This window comes from Semicossyphus pulcher, unplaced genomic scaffold (genome assembly GCF_022749685.1).
Source record: "Semicossyphus pulcher isolate SPU_LCO1_2020_fin unplaced genomic scaffold, fSemPul1.0.p SCAF_19, whole genome shotgun sequence".
In the NCBI taxonomy this organism is placed as follows: domain Eukaryota; kingdom Metazoa; phylum Chordata; class Actinopteri; order Labriformes; family Labridae; genus Semicossyphus; species Semicossyphus pulcher.
The window spans coordinates 13,335,011-13,358,140 of record NW_027211692.1 but is presented as its reverse complement, the minus strand read 5'-3'; the positions used below and the strand labels follow the sequence as shown (position 1 = coordinate 13,358,140).

General features: G+C 42.0%; 1 protein-coding gene across 2 annotated transcripts; it reads left to right on the top strand.

Moving 5' to 3' along the window:
* Positions 1–16,876: 16,876 nt before the first annotated feature.
* On the top strand, positions 16,877–19,268 carry gemin7 (gem (nuclear organelle) associated protein 7). Of its 2 annotated transcripts, none has more exons than XM_069668979.1 (2): positions 16,877–16,938; positions 18,276–19,268. In XM_069668979.1, the coding sequence occupies exon 2, from the start codon at positions 18,297–18,299 to the stop codon at positions 18,681–18,683; it is 387 nt and encodes a 128-aa protein (XP_069525080.1). In that variant the 5' UTR covers positions 16,877–16,938; positions 18,276–18,296; the 3' UTR covers positions 18,684–19,268. The 2 variants fall into 2 exon arrangements, with proteins under 2 accessions (XP_069525080.1, XP_069525081.1); XM_069668980.1 differs by having other exon boundaries at positions 16,936–16,944.
* Positions 19,269–23,130: the final 3,862 nt, after the last annotated feature.

Sequence of the window (23,130 nt, the reverse complement as noted above, 5' to 3'; positions counted from 1 at the left end):
CTGGTGTAATCCAAACTATTCCGCTAAATGGAAAGATTTGGAGTTAAAGCAATCTGAAACACCAGCACAGTCTTTTTTAGGTAATTGTCAACACCGTGATGATCCTCAGCTGGAAAAATTAAATTGCTGGACCAGGGCTGCCCTTAAGGTGTGGTTTAACACCTATAAAAAACTTCATCTCGAAAAACATGCAAAAATACTGAAATGGGTGACACACGACTCAGAGTTTATACCATCAGGTCTAGATAAACGATTCAAGCAGTGGGCACATAATGGTATTACAGCTTACTGTACCATAGCTGATAAGGATGGCCTACAGTCTTTTACCCATATCTCTGAATCATACAGACTGGGAAGAGAAGATATGTTCAGATATTTCCAGGTCAGAGACTACTTCAACAAGGAAATCAAGCAAACAGACAACAGGGATTCAAATCTGATCAGTATATTTACGCACGCATATAAGGCTAAAGATAGCAAACATTTAATATCACAGATTTATAAAAAACTACAAAACTCAAAGAACCATTCTACTCTTCAGGTTAAGCAAAAATGGGAGAGGGAGGCTGACCTGGAAATATCTGAAGATGATTGGAGAACTGTCTGGGCAGGCCAAGTTAAAACCACCAACTCCAGAGCCTGGCGTGAAATTCTGCTGGAAGAACTTAATACGATTTTTTCTCACTCCTAAATTGAAATCTAAGCAGCAGGGTTGCCAGGGACAGGACAAATGTTGGCGACAATGTGGACAGACCATGGCTGACCACATCCATATATTTTGGGCCTGCCCCCTTATTCAACCATACTGGCACGATTTTGCTGGAGAAATTCATTCTATCTTTGGTTTGAGAGTTGATTTTTCTTTTATTACACTGTATTTGGGTAAAATCCCAGTTGGACTTATGGCCCAGGACAACTATCTTTATAAAGTGCTCTTGGCTGCAAGCAAGAAGGCCATTACGCGGAAATGGCTACAGACAAATCTACCATCAAGGAATGACTGGATCACCATTGTTAACGAAATACAATGCATGGAAAGATTGACCTTTACCCTAAGACTACGGACTGAACAGTACACGAAGTACTGGGAAAGGTGGACTTGTGAGTGTGAGTGAGTCAGTGAACACATGTTGTGGTTTTACTTTAGTTCAAAAAAAGGGATCACATTGTCCTTGTTATGATGACACCTAAGGTGGACTCACAGGCAAGTTTTCAAAAATAGAAACATAATGTCAGTGGGGAAAGAACCCAGAACCCAGCGTGTCCGTACACGTGCTAAAACCACACTTTTCACCAAGTGTTGCAAACTATCTATAAAATCCTGCAGCAGAATGAGCTCACGCACTGAGGCTAGGTCCTTAGCGTTCAGGGAGGAACATTACCTATCAAACAGGATCCCTTTCTTCCAGGCAAAAATCACTAAAAGACTGGCTTGATGTGATGTCCGTGAATTTCTGTGGCAGACATCGTGAAACTATTTGTAGCATAGAGCATGACCCAGGCCACAGTTACGAAGTGAACATATTGGAAGGAATGGCCTGTTGTCCTGAATCTAAACAAATTAACAATGACTAATCTGTGGTTTCTATTGGGCCGCGCAGTTGCGCACTATAATGTATTACTTCCATCCGTCTCGGTACACAGGTGTGTCGGGGGGCTGTCTTCACACACATTGTCTCTTTGTGTGTGTGTGTGTGTGTGCTTGGGAGAAGGAGAGGGAGAGTGAGTGAATGAATGGAGAGTTGTACTCTGTGCTCTGAATTTTGATAATGAACTTTTGTGATAATGTTGTGTTTGCCTTTGTATTGCCCTGTGTATGAAATGTGCTATATAAAGAAAGTTTGACTTGACTTGACTTGACATTCACATTCTTCAGATTGTTTGTCACTATCATCTCAACACCATTAAGGTTGAGGATGCTTAGTGTACGTGATTTTAACAAACATTCTGCTGATATGGATCCTTGCAGTGACCCTCCTGATCGTGATAATACCAGAAGAAGCCTCTGCTCTGTTGCAGAATGCAGATATGTTTCGATGGCTCTGCAACTGGAGCCTCCCGACGCTTTGATTCCCAGATAAACACATCCAAACAAAGAATCACTTTGTTTAAACTCTATTATTCCATACAAAGAGTCTACACAGATTGGGTTAAGGTAGTTCTTCCAGGCTCCCTAAGAGAGCAGCAAACTCTAACTTACTGTATCAGGCCTATTTATTGACTGAACCTTCAGTGAGGAATACAATACCTCTGTATGGAGGAACAGTGGTTCCAAACAAAGACCAACCAGGACCTTAAAGACAAACGTTTCTCAATCATCCATCCATTACCATTATTGCATTTTTTACCTGGTCACCAAAACGCACCAGCATACTTGACCAGATTGTTGAAAGAAGGCTGCCAAGAGCTTCATCCACAAGATGGAACTTCAACAGCAGGATCGTCAACACTGTGCACGAGAACCTTGATGACCTCACCCTATTACTTCTCCTCAGAGTCTGCTACAAAGGGATGTCACTGTGAATCCATGGTCAACAGCTGTGGGAGACTGCACATGATCATTGACTTTTCGTTCCCTTTGCTCTACCCCAAAGATTTTGAATATTTGATAAACAATGAACATCCATCCATCCATTATCTATACCACTTATCCTGTCCATCTGCCCATGGGCGAAGGGCGGGGTACACCCTGTACTGGTCACCAGTTAATCACAGGGCTGACACATAGAGACAGACAACCTTTCGCACTCACAGCCACGGGCAATTTAGAGTCACCAATTAACTTTGCAAGCATGTGGTAGGAAGTGGTAGGAAGCCAGAGACCCCGGAGGGAACCCACGCATGCACGAGGAGAACATGCAAACTCCACACAGAAAGGCAACAGCGCTAACCACTGCACCACCGTGCAGCCCAAAACAATGAACAATATTGTAAATTTTTTGAAAGGTTTAGCGGCAGGGATTGAAGGTAGAAGGCGACAGATTAATTCAGCATGCAATCAGAAAAAGAGTGCAGCCATTAAATTTGTCCGTGAGGGGGAGAAACGTACAGAAGGTAGGGGTTTAAGCAGGCAGGAGTCAGGCCAGCTAAAGGGTGCTAATGAACGGGGGATGCAGGTAGACTTGGGAGGAAGACTTGTGATTCCACAGGAGATAGTTTGCTCTGACTTGGGGCCTGACATAGTGTTATGGTCTGCGAGTCAGAGGAGTTTATTTTATAGAACTAACGGTGCCCTGGGAGGACTCTGTTGAGGAAGCATATGAAAGAAAAAAAGCTCAGATATGCAGATTTGGCAGCAGAAGCTGCACAGCGAGGATGGAAGGTTAAGGTTTTTCATGTAGAAGTGGGATGTAGAGGGTTCATAGCACCATCAACTATCTCATTACTGGGAGAACTGGGAGTGCGTGGACAGAGTCTGCGAAAGGCAGTAAAGGAGATGTCAGACGAAGCACTAAGAACAAGTCAGTGGATTTGGATGAGGTGAAATAATGCCAGTTGGGGGCCAAAACAAGTGTAATAGTGATGCTTTTTCTACGCCGTTTTTTTCGGATATAACGTTGGCACCAGCAATAATTGCATTGTTTACATAAGGACTTGATAGCACAAGGTTGTGATGGGCGATGAGAGCTAGTATTTAGGGGTAACTGTTGAGCCTCCCCGAGGTGTTGTGGGCCTAACTTGACGAAACACCGGTGAAGGGAGGTGCCCACCTGATAACCCTGTTGATGTGCTGCCTCTCGCTGCCCATCTAACTACAAGGTTGAGTTGTGGGGGCTGCTAAAAGCCATGTGGTGGGTAGGGGTTAGGGTTACCCTTTCCTACCCTAGCCTAAATCCCCCATCGTCCTTGCTCTCTCTTCTCTCCTCTCTTCCCTCATGAAAATGAAGGAGTATGGGGAGGTAGAGTGTACAAGTAGACACAAAGTAGTCCCTGTCCTTTAAATAATAACCAAAACCAGTTTAGTACTGTACCAGAAAGTCCAACCCAGTTTTCGAGTAATAAGACGGTTGAGTAATATCTTAAGGTCAACTGTGTGGAATGCAGCACTAAGATCGAGTAGTACTGAGACTAAAACTCTGCCAATGTCTGTGTTTAAGCAGATGTCAATAATCACTTTTACCAGAGGCGTCGCGGTGCTGTGGTGTGGTCGAAAGCCTGACTGGAAGACATCCAAACAATTATTCACTGTGGAAAAAGTGGCTCAATTGTTGAAAACAGCCTTTTTCGATTATCTTATCGTAGATTTGATATAGGCCTATAATTCTTCATCAGTGACTTGTCTAGGTTGTTCTGTTTTAACAGTGTCTACCCGGTCTTTATTGTTGATCAGATAAAATTGTGTCATGGTGTTGAAATTGGTTTTAGTTGAGCAAAGCACATATCCTTGAATCAACCAGTCTAAACTGTTTTTCAATGGGAGAGAACACTTACCCAGAACACTCAGGAGGGATAAGACTCACACATATAGGGAAGAGGGTGTGGCGGTGGCCGTAAGAATAGACATAGATAATACATATTAATAGCTGAAGGAAAAGTCAAAGTTGAACAGCTGTGCAGAGCTTGGGTAATACCTTATTCCGTCAAGAGGGAGAATTTGTCCTGTGGGATGCCTGGAAGGCCGTACTTAGGGGTAAACTTATAGCCTTTGCAGCCCACAGGAAAAAGGAGAAACATAAACTTTTAGTGGAGCTTCAGGCAAAACTGAAAAACCTGGAAACTCAACATTCGACTTGAAGAGATCCACAAATTTGGGCCCAACTAAAGTGTACTAAACAAGAAATAAATCAGATTTATGATGAAGAAAATGAGAAAAAAATGAGGTTTACTAGACAAAAATATTATGAAACCGGCCCAAAGGCGATGAAACTCCTGTCTTGGAGACTACGTAAGCAACAAGCAGAAAGAGCTGTTTACAAAATAAGAAACCCAAAAAACAACAAAGTCTGCCAAAAGCTAGAAGAAACTCAACAAGCCTTTGAAACCTACTACAAGGACTTATATACTCAACCTGACAAAGCTGATGACTCTGTAATTGACGAGTTCTTAAAATCTCTGTATCTTCCCTCAATAGGAGAACATCAGAATAATGCATTCACAGCTGAAATTACAACTGCAGAACTGACTGGTGCTGTTTCCCGCTTAAAGACCAACAAAACACCAGGGTCAGATGGATTTGTTAGTGAATGGTACAAAACATTCAAACTTGAGTTAATGCCTCTTCTTCTCAGATGCTTTAACCACACCCTTAAGGAAGGCCAGATGCCCCAATCATGGAGCGAGGCAGTAATATCAATTATACCTAAGGAAGGCAAGGATAAGGGAGAATGTAGTTCTTATAGGCCGATATCCATTTTGAATACGGACTATAAGCTATTTGCCTCAATTATGGCCAAAAGGATAGAAAACATAGTCTCTGAAATGATAGATCCAGACCAAACAGGGTTTGTCCGAGAAAGACAAACACAGGACAATATAAAACGAACACTCCATTTGGTCAACTATGTGATTAAGGGAAATATTAGCACAACACTGATTAGTCTAGATGCTGAGAAAGCGTTTGATTCGGTTGGATGGGGCTTCCTCTACCAAGTACTGCAACGTTTTGGCTTTAATGAAAAATCTGTTCAGTGTATTAGATCACTTTATTCGAATCCCACCGCCAGAATAAGAATTAATGGCCACCTAACTCAACCCATCAAGCTCGAGAGAGGTTGTCGCCAAGGCTGTCCACTAAGCCCCGCCCTCTTTGCGCTCTTCATAGAGCCCCTAGCTCAGGCAATTAGGGAAGATCCAGAGATTAACGGCATTTCAATTGGAGACGATGAATACAAGATAAGTCTATTTGCAGACGACATTTTGCTCACTTTGACTGACGTACAGAGAAGTGCACCTAAATTGATGTCCCTTTTGAGACTGTTTGGCTCATATTCTGGGTATAAATTGAATACACACAAGACTCAGATACACACATATAATTTCACGCCGAATATTGACTTGAAAAGCAGATTTGATTTTAAATGGGACGCCCCTGCTATTAAATATCTGGTGGTCTGGATTCCAAAAGACATCTCCAAAATATATAAGACAAATTATGATCCAGTTATTAAAACAATTAAAGCAGATCTAGATAGATGGACTGTACTGCCTCTAGACATATCCAATAGAATTGAAAAGATAAAAATGAATGTCCTCCCCCGACTCCTATACCTATTCCAGTCACTTTCTGTAGAGGTCCCCCCTAAGGACTTTAGGGAATGGAATAGAATGATATCAAGATTTGTCTGGAACAGTAAGAAACCTCGAATTAAATATAAGACCTTGCAGCTAGCTAAAGACGAGGGTGGACTTTCTCTACCATGTGTGGAGGACTATTACATTGCTGCCCAGCTAAGACCTCTAGCTTGCTGGTGTAATCCAAACTATTCCGCTAAATGGAAAGATTTGGAGTTAAAGCAATCTGAAACACCAGCACAGTCTTTTTTAGGTAATTGTCAACACCGTGATGATCCTCAGCTGGAAAAATTAAATTGCTGGACCAGGGCTGCCCTTAAGGTGTGGTTTAACACCTATAAAAAACTTCATCTCGAAAAACATGCAAAAATACTGAAATGGGTGACACACGACTCAGAGTTTATACCATCAGGTCTAGATAAACGATTCAAGCAGTGGGCACATAATGGTATTACAGCTTACTGTACCATAGCTGATAAGGATGGCCTACAGTCTTTTACCCATATCTCTGAATCATACAGACTGGGAAGAGAAGATATGTTCAGATATTTCCAGGTCAGAGACTACTTCAACAAGGAAATCAAGCAAACAGACAACAGGGATTCAAATCTGATCAGTATATTTACGCACGCATATAAGGCTAAAGATAGCAAACATTTAATATCACAGATTTATAAAAAACTACAAAACTCAAAGAACCATTCTACTCTTCAGGTTAAGCAAAAATGGGAGAGGGAGGCTGACCTGGAAATATCTGAAGATGATTGGAGAACTGTCTGGGCAGGCCAAGTTAAAACCACCAACTCCAGAGCCTGGCGTGAATTCTGCTGGAAGAACTTAATACGATTTTTTCTCACTCCTAAATTGAAATCTAAGCAGCAGGGTTGCCAGGGACAGGACAAATGTTGGCGACAATGTGGACAGACCATGGCTGACCACTTCCATATATTTTGGGCCTGCCCCCTTATTCAACCATACTGGCACGACTTTGCTGGAGAAATTCATTCTATCTTTGGTTTGAGAGTTGATTTTTCTTTTATTACACTGTATTTGGGTAAAATCCCAGTTGGACTTATGGCCCAGGACAACTATCTTTATAAAGTGCTCTTGGCTGCAAGCAAGAAGGCCATTACGCGGAAATGGCTACAGACAAATCTACCATCAAGGAATGACTGGATCACCATTGTTAACGAAATACAATGCATGGAAAGATTGACCTTTACCCTAAGACTACGGACTGAACAGTACACGAAGTACTGGGAAAGGTGGACTTGTGAGTGTGAGTGAGTCAGTGAACACATGTTGTGGTTTTACTTTAGTTCAAAAAAAGGGATCACATTGTCCTTGTTATGATGACACCTAAGGTGGACTCACAGGCAAGTTTTCAAAAATAGAAACATAATGTCAGTGGGGAAAGAACCCAGAACCCAGCGTGTCCGTACACGTGCTAAAACCACACTTTTCACCAAGTGTTGCAAACTATCTATAAAATCCTGCAGCAGAATGAGCTCACGCACTGAGGCTAGGTCCTTAGCGTTCAGGGAGGAACATTACCTATCAAACAGGATCCCTTTCTTCCAGGCAAAAATCACTAAAAGACTGGCTTGATGTGATGTCCGTGAATTTCTGTGGCAGACATCGTGAAACTATTTGTAGCATAGAGCATGACCCAGGCCACAGTTACGAAGTGAACATATTGGAAGGAATGGCCTGTTGTCCTGAATCTAAACAAATTAACAATGACTAATCTGTGGTTTCTATTGGGCCGCGCAGTTGCGCACTATAATGTATTACTTCTCCTCCTACACATGCTAAAACCACACTTTTCACCAAGTGTCCTTTTGTCTTCAGCACCAGCTTTCAGTCTGCCTGAGCCATCCGTCTCGGTACACAGGTGTGTCGGGGGGCTGTCTCCACACACATTGTCTCTTTGTGTGTGTGTGTGTGTGTGTGTGTGTGTGTGCTTGGGAGAAGGAGAGGGAGAGTGAGTGAATGAATGGAGAGTTGTACTCTGTGCTCTGAATTTTGATAATGAACTTTTGTGATAATGTTGTGTTTGCCTTTGTATTGTCCTGTGTATGAAATGTGCTATATAAAGAAAGTTTGACTTGACTTGACTTGACATTCACATTCTTCAGATTGTTTGTCACTATCATCTCAACACCATTAAGGTTGAGGATGCTTAGTGTACGTGATTTTAGCAAACATACTGCTGATATGGATCCTTGCAGTGACCCTCCTGATCGTGATAATACCAGAAGAAGCCTCTGCTCTGTTGCAGAATGCAGATATGTATCGATGGCTCTGCAACTGGAGCCTGCCGACGCTTTGATTCCCAGATAAACACATCCAAACATAGAATCACTTTGTTTACACTCTATTATTCCATACAAAGAGTCTACACAGATTGGGTTAAGGTAGTTCTTCCAGGCTCCCTAAGAGAGCAGCAAACTCTAACTTACTGTATCAGGCCTATTTATTGACTGAACCTTCAGTGAGGAATACAATACCTCTGTATGGAGGAACAGTGGTTCCAAACAAAGACCAACCAGGACCTTAAAGACAAACGTTTCTCAACCATCCATCCACTACCATTATTGCCACTTTTTTTACCCGGTCACCAAAACGCACCAGCATACTTGACCAGATTGTTGAAAGAAGGCTGCCAAGAGCTTCATCCACAAGATGGAACTTCAACAGCAGGATCGTCAACACTGTGCACGAGAACCTTGATGACCTCATGCAGTGTTTTGAATCCATCAGGACATCGGGTTCATTTGACAGCACCCCAGTGAGGGAGGCATCTGGCTGCCTGAGGATGCTGCAGGATGAGGACTTCCAGTTTTTTCTGCAGCTGTTTCATCAGATCATGCCTCAAGTTGAAATGCTGTACCAGCGGCTGCAGAAGAAGGACATTGATGCAGTCTTCATCAAGCGTGTCCTCCAGAGCTTCACAAGCAGTGTGCAGGCAATAAGGTTTCAGGTAAAATAATATTGTTCAATCCTTCTCAATACTGAACCTTGTCATAAAGAAATACACTCACTGGCCACTTTATTAGGTACACATGTGTAACTTAATACATTCAAAACAACAGCTCTGCTATAAAATCTACATTAATGTAATTTATACATTTTCAGTTTTGTTGTCAATAAGGTGATAATTCTACTTTGTTTATTACTGAGGTCATAGTAGGTGATTGTGGAGTATTAGAGTGCATTATATTGACTGGTGTTCCTAATATTTTGTCCACCCTATTAACATACAAAATATTAGAAACACTTTTCAAGATAATGCAATTCAGTACATCACCACCACCCACTGCGACATCAATAATAAAGATAAAGTAGAATTATCACTTTTCTGACAATGTCAAAGCTGAAAATGTACAAGCTTTGTAAAAGCAGAAGTTATAGCAGCTGTTGTTTTGGATTGAATTTGATTGTACAGGTGTATCTTATTAAGTGGCTGGTGACCGTATATGCATAAAGTAAAGCTAGATACTATTATTACTAATAGCTAGATAAATATTAGTGTTTTGAAATGAGCATTTTCTTCATTTTCTAAATGCTACCAGGCACTCATATTTTCATGTACTAACACTGTTGGTTTGCTTGCCCTCAGAGACTCCTCTCAACAGCAGCAGGAAGTAGCGACAGGAACCACAAGACCAAGGAGGGCCTTGGGAGAAGAGGAGAAGCAGAAGCTGTCAAGGGAGATCTGCAACACAATCCTGGCTCATGCCAAACAAAGGTTCTCCTTCAGCGACCACCTTGTGAGTGCCACACTGCTACAGGCAGAGATGTTTGAGCCATAAACGGCCTTTTGTCTTCAGCACCAGCTTTTAGTCTGCCTGAGCCATCCGTCTGTGTACACAGGTGTGTCGGGGGGCTGTCTTCACACACATTGTCTCTTTGTGTGTGTGTGTGTGTGTGTGTGTGTGTGCTTGGGAGAAGGAAAGGGAGAGTGAGTGAATGAATGGAGAGTTGTACTCTGTGCTCTGAATTTTGATAATGAACTTTTGTGATAATGTTGTGTTTGCCTTTGTATTGCCCTGTGTATGAAATGTGCTATATAAAGAAAGTTTGACTTGACTTGACTTGACATTCACATTCTTCAGATTGTTTGTCACTATCATCTCAACACCATGAAGGTTGAGGATGCTTAGTGTACGTGATTTTAGCAAACATACTGCTGATATGGATCCTTGCAGTGACCCTCCTGATCGTGATAATACCAGAAGAAGCCTCTGCTCTGTTGCAGAATGCAGATATGTATCGATGGCTCTGCAACTGGAGCCTGCCGACGATTTGATTCCCAGATAAACACATCCAAACATAGAATCACTTTGTTTACACTCTATTATTCCATACAAAGAGTCTACACAGATTGGGTTAAGGTAGTTCTTCCAGGCTCCCTAAGAGAGCAGCAAACTCTAACTTACTGTATCAGGCCTATTTATTGACTGAACCTTTAGTGAGGAATACAATACCTCTGTATGGAGGAACAGTGGTTCCAAACAAAGACCAACCAGGACCTTAAAGACAAACGTTTCTCAACCATCCATCCATTATCTATATCGCTTATCCTGTTCAGGGTTGCGGGGGGAGGGGCTGGGCTGGAGCCTATCTGTGCTGCCATTGGGCGAAGGGCGGGGTACACCCTGGACTTTTTGGCGGTCAATCACAGGGCTGACACATAGAGACAGACAACCCCTCGCACTCACACCTACGGGCAATTTAGAGTCACCAATTAACCTTACGAGCATGTCTTTGGACTGTGGGAGGAAGCCGGAGACAACCCACGCATGCACGAGGAGAACATGCAATCTCCGCACAGAAAGGCCCACCTTGCCCAAGCCTGGGTTTGACCTTCTAGTTGAGAGGCAACAGCGCTGACCACTGCACCACCGTGCAGCCCCGTTTCTCAACCACTCAAATTTATTTAATTAAAAATGGTGCAGTTTGGACCTGAGATGACACGAAACATCACAGTATGTCAGCTTCACAAAGCGCAACAGTTTCACTAGCAAGGACCACACCATCAACAGGATATGATTTAACAATTTATTGATTGATGAGATTGATGATAATGATGCTTGGGCGGTTAGCGTTAGCCTTTTGGGGAAGCTTTACTGGGGATCCGTTGCAGCACCCGGGCACGACGAACTCCCTCAGGGCCCTACGGGTAAGAGGACAGAAAGAAACAGAAAAAGAAAAGGGGTGGGAGGGAGGGGTGCAGGATATGAGAGCGAAAGAGGAGGAGAGGGTTAGGTTCGAATTTAAGGGAGTGCCGGAAGAGGAGCGGTTGAGGTGTGGTCCTGCTCCTGAAACTTTGCTATGTATCGACACCCTCTTCAAGTTTTTCAGTAAACACAAAAAACTGAACCAATTGATTACTACTGACATACTAATAACAATGTCTGTCAATTGTGTAACATAAGAGGAATAAATGACTTGGATGAATGACTGGAGGTCCTGGAGCTTTCTCTCCTTGATTGGCAGAGCACATGGAAACATTCTTATCCATGCTGTCGGCTATCGGGCAATGATTTGGCCACGAGGGACGTTATTTATGACGTCGCGATCAAAACGATCGATCATTACCAAATGACATCATCTTTTATAAGCTTTATAAACTGCGACAATCAATGTATTTGCAGTAGGGACGTACGGAGTTAGACAGACAATATCTCCTCATTTCAGTATAATATTGTGCAGCTCGCTGGAGGGAGATCGCCTGGGAGCTGAAAGTTTGACACTGAGCGCACAGCTGATATGGGCACGTGGATTGTTTACATTGTGTAATAGAACTGCACATGTATGCCGATGTCAGGGAAGCAGTCCTTTGTAATAGTTATAGTAAATGAGACAAGATGAAATATTGTTTGAAAAGACAGAAAAGAGTTAACAGAAAGCCTGTCACTTGTAACAGCCACAGATGCTTGAGCCTTTCCACTCTTTGCTAAATGCTAGCTTCATTGATTTAGCTATTTTGCGGACTAAAATGCTGACTAAAAAGACTGAATAACTGTGCAATATTTATAGCCTTTCCTATATTATAGTAAACCTCATCACTTACCAATAGGGGACGAGCCCTGAATCATTGAAATAACTTCAGTGTCTAGGTAGATTTCCGTTCTTCTTGAAGCAGCCACCATCTTGAAAAGCTTGTAAAATTGCCTAAGTCACATTGTCTTTTGACTCAGGCAGAATAAAACAACCTAAGTCACACTCTTGACATAGGCCATTATAGTCCAACGGTAGAATCGCATGATCTGTTCAACTGAGGATGTAGGCGATTTTACCAGAGGTGGCCAGCATCATGAGGAGATGATTTAGCCAAAAAAGTCCTCTTTGTCAAAAAATGACTTGGGCCATTATTTGACCAGCAGGTGGCAGTGTGAAGAAAATATTCCCTCTACTAATCATTTAATCAGCTAAACAAACAATTACATTACAATTGCAACGTAAATGCAACTTTAGGGCTCATCAGGCTTAAGAATGTAACTGTAGATGGGATTACTCAGTGAACACATGGAGTGTCAATAAACGACACATCTACTGCACGCACAACATAGGAAACCCATGTCCTTCAAAATAAAAGCGCAGCATAGACTTTTTGCCACATTTTTTTTTTTCCCAAGCACACTTCTACAACCCACTGAAAACAGCTCGGCGACCCACTTTTGGGTCCAAACTCCAAAATTGCCATTCTTTCTTTGCTAACTTCCCTGACATTGGGGGTGAATTGGGCGTGGTTATGTTAGGATATTTATAACGTTATAAATTTCCTTAAACCAATGAACCACAGTTAATAATAATAATAATACATTTTATTTGAAGGCGCCTTTCTCTACATTCAAGGACACCTTACATAGATGTTTATATATATATTTACACAAAATACACATTAAAAGAGAGAAAAAAAAACCCACAATAAAAGTGACAAAGCGATTAGCGTCATGTGGAATAGGCAGATTTAAACAGATGTGTTTTGAGTTTTGATTTAAAATCGGGGAATGAATCGATGTTTCTGAGTTGGGGTGGTCATGAATTGAATGAAAACTGAATGCTCTGCTCCCCATCGTGGTGAGACGGGCGGAGGGGACAGACAGGTGTAAGGAGGAAGAGGATCTGAGGGAGCGGGAGGGAGTGGGAACATGGAGGAGGTCGAACAGATATTGGGGGGGCGAGGTTGTGGATGGCCTTGAATGTTAACAGGAGGACTTTGAATTGGATACGGAACTGAACCGGGAGCCAGTGGAGCTGTTGGAGGACAGGAGTGATGTGGTGGATGGAGGGGGTTCGAGTAATGATACGGGCAGCGGAATTCTGGACCAGTTGAAGTTTATGGATGGATTTGTGAGTGAGGCCGAAGAGGAGGGAGTTACAGTAATCCAGACGGGAAGTGACGAGAATGCGGACAAGGATGGCGGCAGTGTGGGCGGTGAGGAAGGTGCGGAGACGACTGATGTTTTCTAGGTGGAAGTAGGCAGACCGGGTAATGTTATTGATGTGGGATTGAAAGGATAGTGTGATGTCAAGGCGTGGTTCAGAGGAAACATTGCTTTCCCAATGCGCCATTGAGATGTTGACAGTTGTCATGAGAACGCAGACAGGCGTGCAGGTGTCTATCAGCAAGGGATCTGCCACGCCATCACCGCCCTGAGAAACGGTCTGAACAGCCAAGTGAGACGATTTTCAACAAGGTTTTCTAGTGGTTCTGAGCTTTTATTTTCATTCAGATTTTTGTGGATACTTTATGACACACTCAACTCTGATCATATGATCATATATGCATTTTTGCTATTTGAAGCCGAGTTTCATTACTTTAAGTAATGCAGTCAGTCTGTTGTTCAGACTAGTCGGTGGTAGACAGTTGTATGACAGTATGTACAATTCCTAACTGTGGCATGGTTCATGCTCTACAGATTGTATTACGCTGTCTGCAACAGAAATTCAGGGATGCTTAAAACTCAAAACCATGCAAAATGTAACTTCCTGTTTCAGAATGGCTGACCTACTTAATGTTGTTTTAAATGGATAACATAAAAAATTAGTGTTGATTTGCTTGATTTCATAATTAAAACAGTGCCTACCTGAGTGATATCATTCACTGTAAACGGAGTGAGGTGGTGCTGGAGTGATGTGAGCCTTCAAGTGATTGACTGAGACAGAATCATTTGCGAGGGGGTGGGGTGGGGAATGCGGAGTACTTAATTTAACCAAGTTACCCCCCTTACAGATCCCTGGAAAATTCCCACAAAATTAAGGGCACTTTTTGACTCTGGGGGCACAAGGGCAGGGGCTCAAGCCCCCCTTGGGTCCTATCGGTGCACGTGCCTTGGCATAGTAGATTATGGAGTAGGCCTACTTGTCAAGTGTGAGATGTGTGTAACAATGTGTGCATACAGTTGATCAAAGTTCGTACAGTTTATTTGTCAGATGCGGTTCTTCATACATCGAGGCTCTTAATTTTTGCTCTCAAAGTACCCTAGATTGATGCATTCAACACAGCACCCCCTCCCAGAGAATAGTTCCAACGTCCCTGGTGTTATGGAAGGAGAAGGCGTGTGACATTAAAGGAGCAGGTCGCCCCTGGAAAAAGCCACTATCAGTCAAAGCTGGTGTTCTCTGTAATCAATAGAAGCAATAATATTTGAAATTGGCGCCATAGCTGTGGAGAAAGTTGTACAAACAGCTCGAGGTTTCAACCATTCTACATACCTACAACACCCAGCGTGCATTGCTCCCCTCCCTCTGAAAGGAACGGCCCCAGCAAGAGACACATGGAGTGAAATACTACCGTTTACAACTGCAGGCAACGGCTCAGAGCGGTACAGAATCCAAAATACAACGTGAATACACCGGGGGGTCGTCCAAAAAAATCTTCGGGTCTGCAGTCTACATTTCGAACCTGATGATTTTGAATGAGACATGACATTGGAGGTGGGCGTCCTAGATTGAGGAAGTGTAGTTTAGCAAGCTCCCTGGCCAGATGACGCGTTTTATGTAGTCTGGTGGAGGTTTTACAGGGCCTAAAATAGCTTTTTTTTTTTTTACAAGCATTTGAGAATGCTTCCCGAAAATGTGGGAGGCAATGAGGCTGTGAACATACCAACACAATTAGTCGCCTGTAAATGAAAGCTTACACCGAACTACGCTATGGAAGCTAGCCTATTTTGGGGATTATCTGCAGATGATTCCCTAGAAAAAACATCAAGACATCAACTTGGCGCACTGTATGCACCACACCTTTTCCATCAAGCGTGAAGAAGGGTGCACGTCCGCAGGATGGTTATTCAGTTTCCAAAATAGACTGCAAGGTTGTTATTTGCAATGGTTGCTTAGCACCGGTCCTGCGAGGGGGGGCCAAATCTCATCATCCAAGCCTGTCTAAGTTGTATGAATATAACAGTTTTATTTGAAAGAAAATGTTACATACAAATAAATATGGCATTTAGGTCATAACCTTAGTTTAAGTGCTTTTCTTATATTGCCCACTAAATTTGTACATTTTAAAAAGCACTGTGTTATGTTATTTCTGCATCCACTACAATAGGAGTAGGCATGATATCAATTCCACTACAGGGGAGGCTTATCGAAATTGGCAAAAAGGGTTGGAAAATATGGGCATATCGGCAAAAAATCCAGTATCGTGCATCCCTACTTCCAACAGTCCAAAGCTGAAAATTAATTCTGATTATTAATGATGATGAATTGATGAACACTTGTTATAAAAAAGCTAAAGCTTTAACTTAGATTTTACTTTTGAAACAAGTCTTGTTTTTCTTTCCATGTGAAATGGAAACTGGTGGAGTCCCACCTTTTTACCTGTCATTGATTATGGTGATGTACATGAATGCCTCTGCTCAGTGTCTTCATATGCTGGATAATGTGTATCATCGGGCACGGAGGTTCATTACAACCTGTGGATCTCTTACTCACCACTGCCTTTTGTACTCAAAAGTGAATTGGCCTGCTTTATGTACACGCCGCCTGAGTCACTGGTATGTTTTTATTTACTAAGCTCTTCTTGGTAAAATTCTCATTTATTTATCTTCTCTGTTAATTCTCAGTGATGGCAATTACTATCTCCGCTCTCAGAATTTTTACATTTTTGTTCCCAAAATCGGAACCGAATTGGGAAAGAGAGCCTTTAGATTCTCTGCTCCGACTTTATGGAACAATCTACAAAATGAATTTAAACTGCAAAACATAGTCCCACTAAATGAGTTTCAAAGAATGGTAAAAATCTGTTGAGTCCAGGCTGTCTGTGTCTAGTTATTTGTAATGTCAGTAAATCTATGTGCTTTTATGCTGATACGTTTTAATTGTTGAAACCTTGTTGCTGCTATGCTTGGCCAGGTCTCCCTTGTAAAAGAGATCTTTGATCTCAATGGGACAAATCTGGCTAATTAAAAGCTAAATTAAAAATGTTTATCGAAATTAAAATCTCAATTTATAAAGTCACAACTAACAAAAGCTACCATATAAATATAGTGACTTTAATAGAAAAGAGTGACATGAAAAGAAGAGTAAAAAACCAAGTACATCAAAATTTCTGCCTGCGTTCCCTCTGCAGTCCACTGGGCGGCGGTAAAGCCGCGGTAGCCGCTAATAAATCCAACGAAGAAGAAAACGAACCAACAACGTTGTTCCTGCTTGCTGGCTGCTGCAGTTGCAGATAAGTGGAGGGAAACGTCAGTAAGTGTATGATCAATATCAATCAAAATGTGGTCTTTGAGTCATTCGTGCATCTTACATGAATCTATCGCACTGTATTAGCGACCAATACGAGAAAGAAAGCTTGTCTTGACCGTCAGTTGTTTAAAATACAGCCGTTTTTTTAATCAGAGCTGTCTGAGGAAAAGCACCAGGCTCTTTACGAGTTGCTAACTTTTAGTGAAGTTAAGAGATTATTAACATAAAGTCCTTGACTGTCACAGTTTAAATATGCATGTGCAGAGGAAGAAATGTTTAATATTAGTAGAAATCTTAAATATTAGCCAGCAAGCTAATTATCCTACTATCAAAACATCCAAACATTAAAGTTCAAGTCTGTTAATACACAGCTTAAAGTGTTTTGTGATGCTCTTAAAGCTGTTAACATCTCTAATGTTCGTAAACAGAATTACATTTTTTAGTGTTGCGTCTAATAATTATCACTGTATTTATGTATGCGTTTACTATATTTCAGACAAATCATTTCATAGTTTAGTACTCTTAAAGTTCCCAAAATGCAATGCGACATTTTCAAATTTGTTTGTTTGTTCTAACAAAAAATCAAAATCCCCTAATTTATAATGTTACAAAACTGAGAAACCTTCGACAATCCACACATGTGAGAAGCTGTAACTTCTTTCATTTTTGCTGTAGCTGTGTTGTAGCTGTAGATAAAGTTATTATAGTAGGCAGCATCTTATTAAGAAATTTGTTAATGATTTTGTGTCATGATAATACATTATTTTCCATAGTCTTCTTGTAAAATTCAGAATAAACTACAAGATCCTGTTAATTACATACAAAGCACTGCATCACCCCCAGTTACATTTCAGACCTCCTCATCCCATATTCTACCTCTTGTCCACTCCCATCATCTAACCTCGGCCTTCTATCAATCCCATGTTTCAAAACCAAAACAAAAGATGATCACGCATTTGCTGTTGTAGCCCCGACCCTCTGCAATCATCTTCCACAATCCATCAGATCTGCTGAATCTTTGGACAGTTTCAAGAAGCAGCTAAAAACTCATTTGTACAGACAAGATTTCTTGTAGCTGACCTGTCTTGTGTTTAAGTTTGTTTTCGTTTTGCCTATTGCTTTTTTTGCCTTGTTTAACTTTTGTGATTTTTGCTTTTGGTTTTTGGTTTTATGTTTTTATTCCTGTGTTTTAAAAAGTGCTCTTTAAGTAAAGCATGACATACTTACTTACTTACTTACTATTTTATTTGGTATATTAATTCACAGAAGAATTCCCAAATGAATGTTTTGAAAAGGTTTTCTTGATATCAGAGTTTTAATAATTCTTGTTTTCTTGGCAGGTATTGGCAGAAAGACTGAACATGGCAACACCGGTGTCTGTGCTCCGCCTGCCAAAAGGACCCGACCCCAACAGCCGCGGGTTTGACCCCAAATCACCCCGCTTCATCGCTCTGTGCCGAACCTCCATTCCAGCTTCTGCTGCGTCAGAGGCCGACGTGGAGCAGCTGCCGAAAGAGCAGCACGCGCGATCTGTGCTGAGGGAGAGTTTCCTCCGATGTCTCCTCTCCATCACTAACAAGAAGGTTCAGTTTCACATGTACGAAAAGGTGAAGGTGGAGGCCACGTTTGGGGCTTCTGACATTGACGTGCTGAACTTTCAGGTGTCCGACCTGCACACTCCCATCGGGGTGCAAAAAGAGGCGCTGATCAGGTGTCAGGATGTGATTTCATTCACTTTTGATGTATGAACAGTTTAAGGGTTTGAAAGCAGAATATGCTGCTCTGGGTAAGAGTCACCTGTGGTCTCATTTGTTGTTGAAGGTGAGCTCTGTAATGCTCAGCCAATCATCCCGCTGTGCGTGATGGAGCATGTAAACATCCAACATGTAGTCCCACTATTCCAGCACAAGAGGGAGTCATATGCCTGTCTTAAGGGAGAAGCCAAAGACTTTGGAAAACATGGAGAACATTTGGACTGCAATATTTGAAATATGCCGATATGTGTTTAGAATATGTTAACCACAAGAACATCTTCAGAATAAGAGGCATTCACTGTTTATCTTTTTCAGATAGGTCATTCTACTAATTTGATAAAGGTATAGGATTAATGTTTATATAGGCTGTAAGACCAGGAGATCAAGAGATTAAACCGACATTTCACACAGTATCTTCATTTACATCGTTTATCAGTATGGCTCCCATTCCTGCTCTTTACGTGAGACCTTGTGTAGATCATGAGCGCTGTTTTCTTCCTTATGTAAAATATATTTTTCTCCTGGTGTTCAAGTGGACAGGTTGTATTGTTTGTCAAAATAAAAATATTGCACTTTAAATGTCACCTTTTCATTATATAACTCGTAGAGCCACAACTATAAATATTTTAGTCAATCAACCTTGAATTATTCTACAGCTCTTTTGATTATCGATCTATCGTTTGACTTACTTTAGAAGCCAAACTGGCAAATATTTGATGGTTTCAGCTTCTCAAATGTGACACTTTGCTGCCCTTCCCCGAGTTTTTAGCAGTTGACAAATTCTTGGGCTGTGGGAAAATGCAAATGGTAAATGGACTGTATTTATATAGCGCTTTTCTAGTCTTCGCGACCACTCTAAGCTGCTTTTACACTACATGTCACATTCACCCATTCACACACTGATGGCAGAGGCTGCTAGCTTAAGTGCCCAACTGTCAATCAGTTAACACATTCACACCCCGTTGGCTATGCCACCGGGAGCAATTTGGGGTTCAGTGTCTTGTCCAAGGATACCTTGACATGTAGACTGAGGGAGATGGGGATCAAACCACCAACCTTCCGATTGAAAGATGACCTACTCTGCCACTGAGCCACAGCTGCCCAAAGATATTGCAAAGGATGTTCGGCACTGTTCTCTATCGTTCTCTATAGTTTATAGACCAAATAATGAATCATTTAATTGATAAAAAATAAAATACAGCTAATCATGAATGAAAGTAATGGAAGATGCAGCCCAATGTAGTATTTCTTGCTATAGAAAAAGCCGACTGCGTGACAGTCTATTTCGCATTATACCTGTCGTCCTGATGTGTCGTCTTATTGCGTCATTATACCTGTCGTCCTGAAGCGTCATCTTACTGCGTCATTATACCTGTCGTCCTGATGTGTTATCTTACTGCGTCATTATACCTGTCGTCCTGAAGCGTCATCTTACTGTGTCATTATACCTGTCGTCCTGAAGCGTCATCTTACTGTGTCATTATACCTGTCGTCCTGATGTGTCGTCTTACTGTGTCATTATACCTGTCGTCCTGAAGCGTCATCTTACTGTGTCATTATACCTGTCGTCCTGATGTGTAGTCTTACTGCGTCATAATACCTGTCGTCCTGATGTGTCGTCTTACTGCGTCATTATACCTGTCGTCTTGGTTGTCATCTTACTGCGTCATTATACCTGTCGTCCTGATGTGTATTACTGCGTCATTATACCTGTCGTCCTGATGTGTCTTACTGTGTCATTATACCTGTCGTCCTGATGTTTCGTCTAACTGCGTCATAATACCTGTCGTCTTGGTTGTCATCTTACTGCGTCATTATATCTGTCGTCTTGGTTGTCATTTTACCTGTCGTCCTGATGTGTCGTCTTACTGCGTCATTATACCTGTCGTCTTGGTTGTCATCTTACTGCGTCATTATACCTGTCGTCCTGATGTGTCGTCTTACTGCATCATAATACCTGTCGTCTTGGTTGTCATCTTACTACGTCATTTTACCTGTCGTTCTGATGTGTCGTCTTACTGCATCATTATATCTGTGCTCTTGGTTGTCGTCTTACTGCATCATTATATCTGTCGTCCTGAAGCATCATCTTACTGTGTCATTATACCTGTCGTCCTGAAGCGTCATCTTACTGCGTCATTATACCTGTCGTCCTGATGTGTCGTCTTACTGCATAATAATACCTGTCGTCCTGAAGCGTCATCTTACTGCGTCATTATACCTGTCGTCCTGATGTGTCGTCTTACTGCGTCATAATACCTGCCGTCTTGGTTGTCATCTTACTGCGTCATTATACCTGTCGTCTTGATTGTCATCTTACTGTGTCATTATACCTGTCGTCTTGGTTGTCATCTTACTGTGTCATTATACCTGCCGTCTTGGTTGTAATCTTTCTGTGTCATTATACCTGTCGTCTTGATTGTCATCTTACTGTGTCATTATACCTGTCGTCTTGGTTGTCATCTTACTGTGTCATTATACCTGTCGTCCTGATGTGTCGTCTTACTGCATCATTATACCTGTCGTCTTGGTTGTCATCTTACTGCGTCATTATACCTGTTGTCCGGTTGTGTCGTCTTACTGCGTCATAATACCTGTCGTCTTGGTTGTCATCTTACTGCGTCATTTTACCTGTCGTCCTGATGTGTCGTCTTACTGCATCATAATACCTGTCGTCTTGGTTGTCATCTTACTGGCTCATTATACCTGTCGTCCTGATGTGTCGTCTTACTGCTTCATTATACCTGTCGTCTTGGTTGTCATCTTACTGCGTCATTATACCTGTCGTCCTGGTTGTCATCTTACTGCGTCATTATACCTGTTGTCCGGTTGTCATCTTACTGCGTCATTATACCTGTCGTCTTGGTTGTCATCTTACTGCGTCATCTTACCTGTCGTCCTGATGTGTCATCTTACTGCGTCATAATACCTGTCGTCTTGGTTGTCATCTTACTGCGTCATTTTACCTGTCGTCCTGATGTGTCGTCTTACTGCATCATTATATCTGTCGTCTTGGTTGTCGTCTTACTGCATCATTATATCTGTCGTCCTGAAGCGTCATCTTACTGCGTCATTATACCTGTCGTCCTGAAGCGTCATCTTACTACGTCATTATACCTGTCGTCCTGATGTGTCGTCTTACTGCGTCATAATACCTGTCGTCTTGGTTGTCATCTTACTGCGTCATTTTACCTGTCGTCCTGATGTGTCGTCTTACTGCATCATTATATCTGTCGTCTTGGTTGTCGTCTTACTGCATCATTATATCTGTCGTCCTGAAGCATCATCTTACTGTGTCATTATACCTGTCGTCCTGAAGCGTCATCTTACTACGTCATTATACCTGTCATCCTGATGTGTCGTCTTACTGCATCATAATACCTGTCGTCTTGGTTGTCATCTTACTTCGTCATTATACCTGTCGTCCTGATGTGTCGTCTTACTGCGTCATTTTACCTGTCGTCTTGGTTGTCATCTTACTGCGTCATTATACCTGTCGTCTTTCTGCGTCATTATACCTGTCGTCTTGGTTGTCATTTTACCTGTCGTCCTGATGTGTCGTCTTACTGCATCATTATACCTGTCGTCTTGGTTGTCATCTTACTGCGTCATTATACCTGTCGTCCTGATGTGTCGTCTTACTGCATCATAATACCTGTCGTCTTGGTTGTCATCTTTCTTCGTCATTATACCTGTCGTCCTGATGTGTCGTCTTACTGCATCATAATACCTGTCGTCTTGGTTGTCATCTTACTGCGTCATTTTACCAGTCGTCTTACTGCGTCATTACATCTGTCGTCTTGGTTGTCGTCTCACTGCATCATTATATCCGTCGTCCTGAAGCGTCATCTTACTGCGTCATTATACCTGTCGTCCTGATGTGTTGTCTTACTGCATCATTATACCTGTCGTCTTGGTTGTCATCTTACTGCGTCATTATACCTGTCGTCCTGATGTGTCGTCTTACTGCATCATAATACCTGTCGTCTTGGTTGTCATCTTTCTTCGTCATTATACCTGTCGTCCTGATGTGTCGTCTTACTGCGTCATTATACCTGTCGTCCTGATGTGTCGTCTTACTGCATCATTATACCTGTCATCTTGGTTGTCATCTTACTGCGTCATTATACCTGTCGTCCTGATGTGTCGTCTTACTGCATCATAATACCTGTCGTCTTGGTTGTCATCTTACTTCGTCATTATACCTGTCATCCTGATGTGTCGTCTTACTGCGTCATTATACCTGTCGTCTTGGTTGTCATCTTACTGTGTCATCATACCTGTCGTCCTGGTTGTCATCTTACTGCGTCATTATACCTGTCATCCTGATGTGTCATCTTACTGCGTCATTTTACCTGTCGTCTTGGTTGTCATCTTACTGCGTCATTATACCTGTCATCCTGATGTGTCGTCTTACTGCGTCGTTATACCTGTCGTCTTG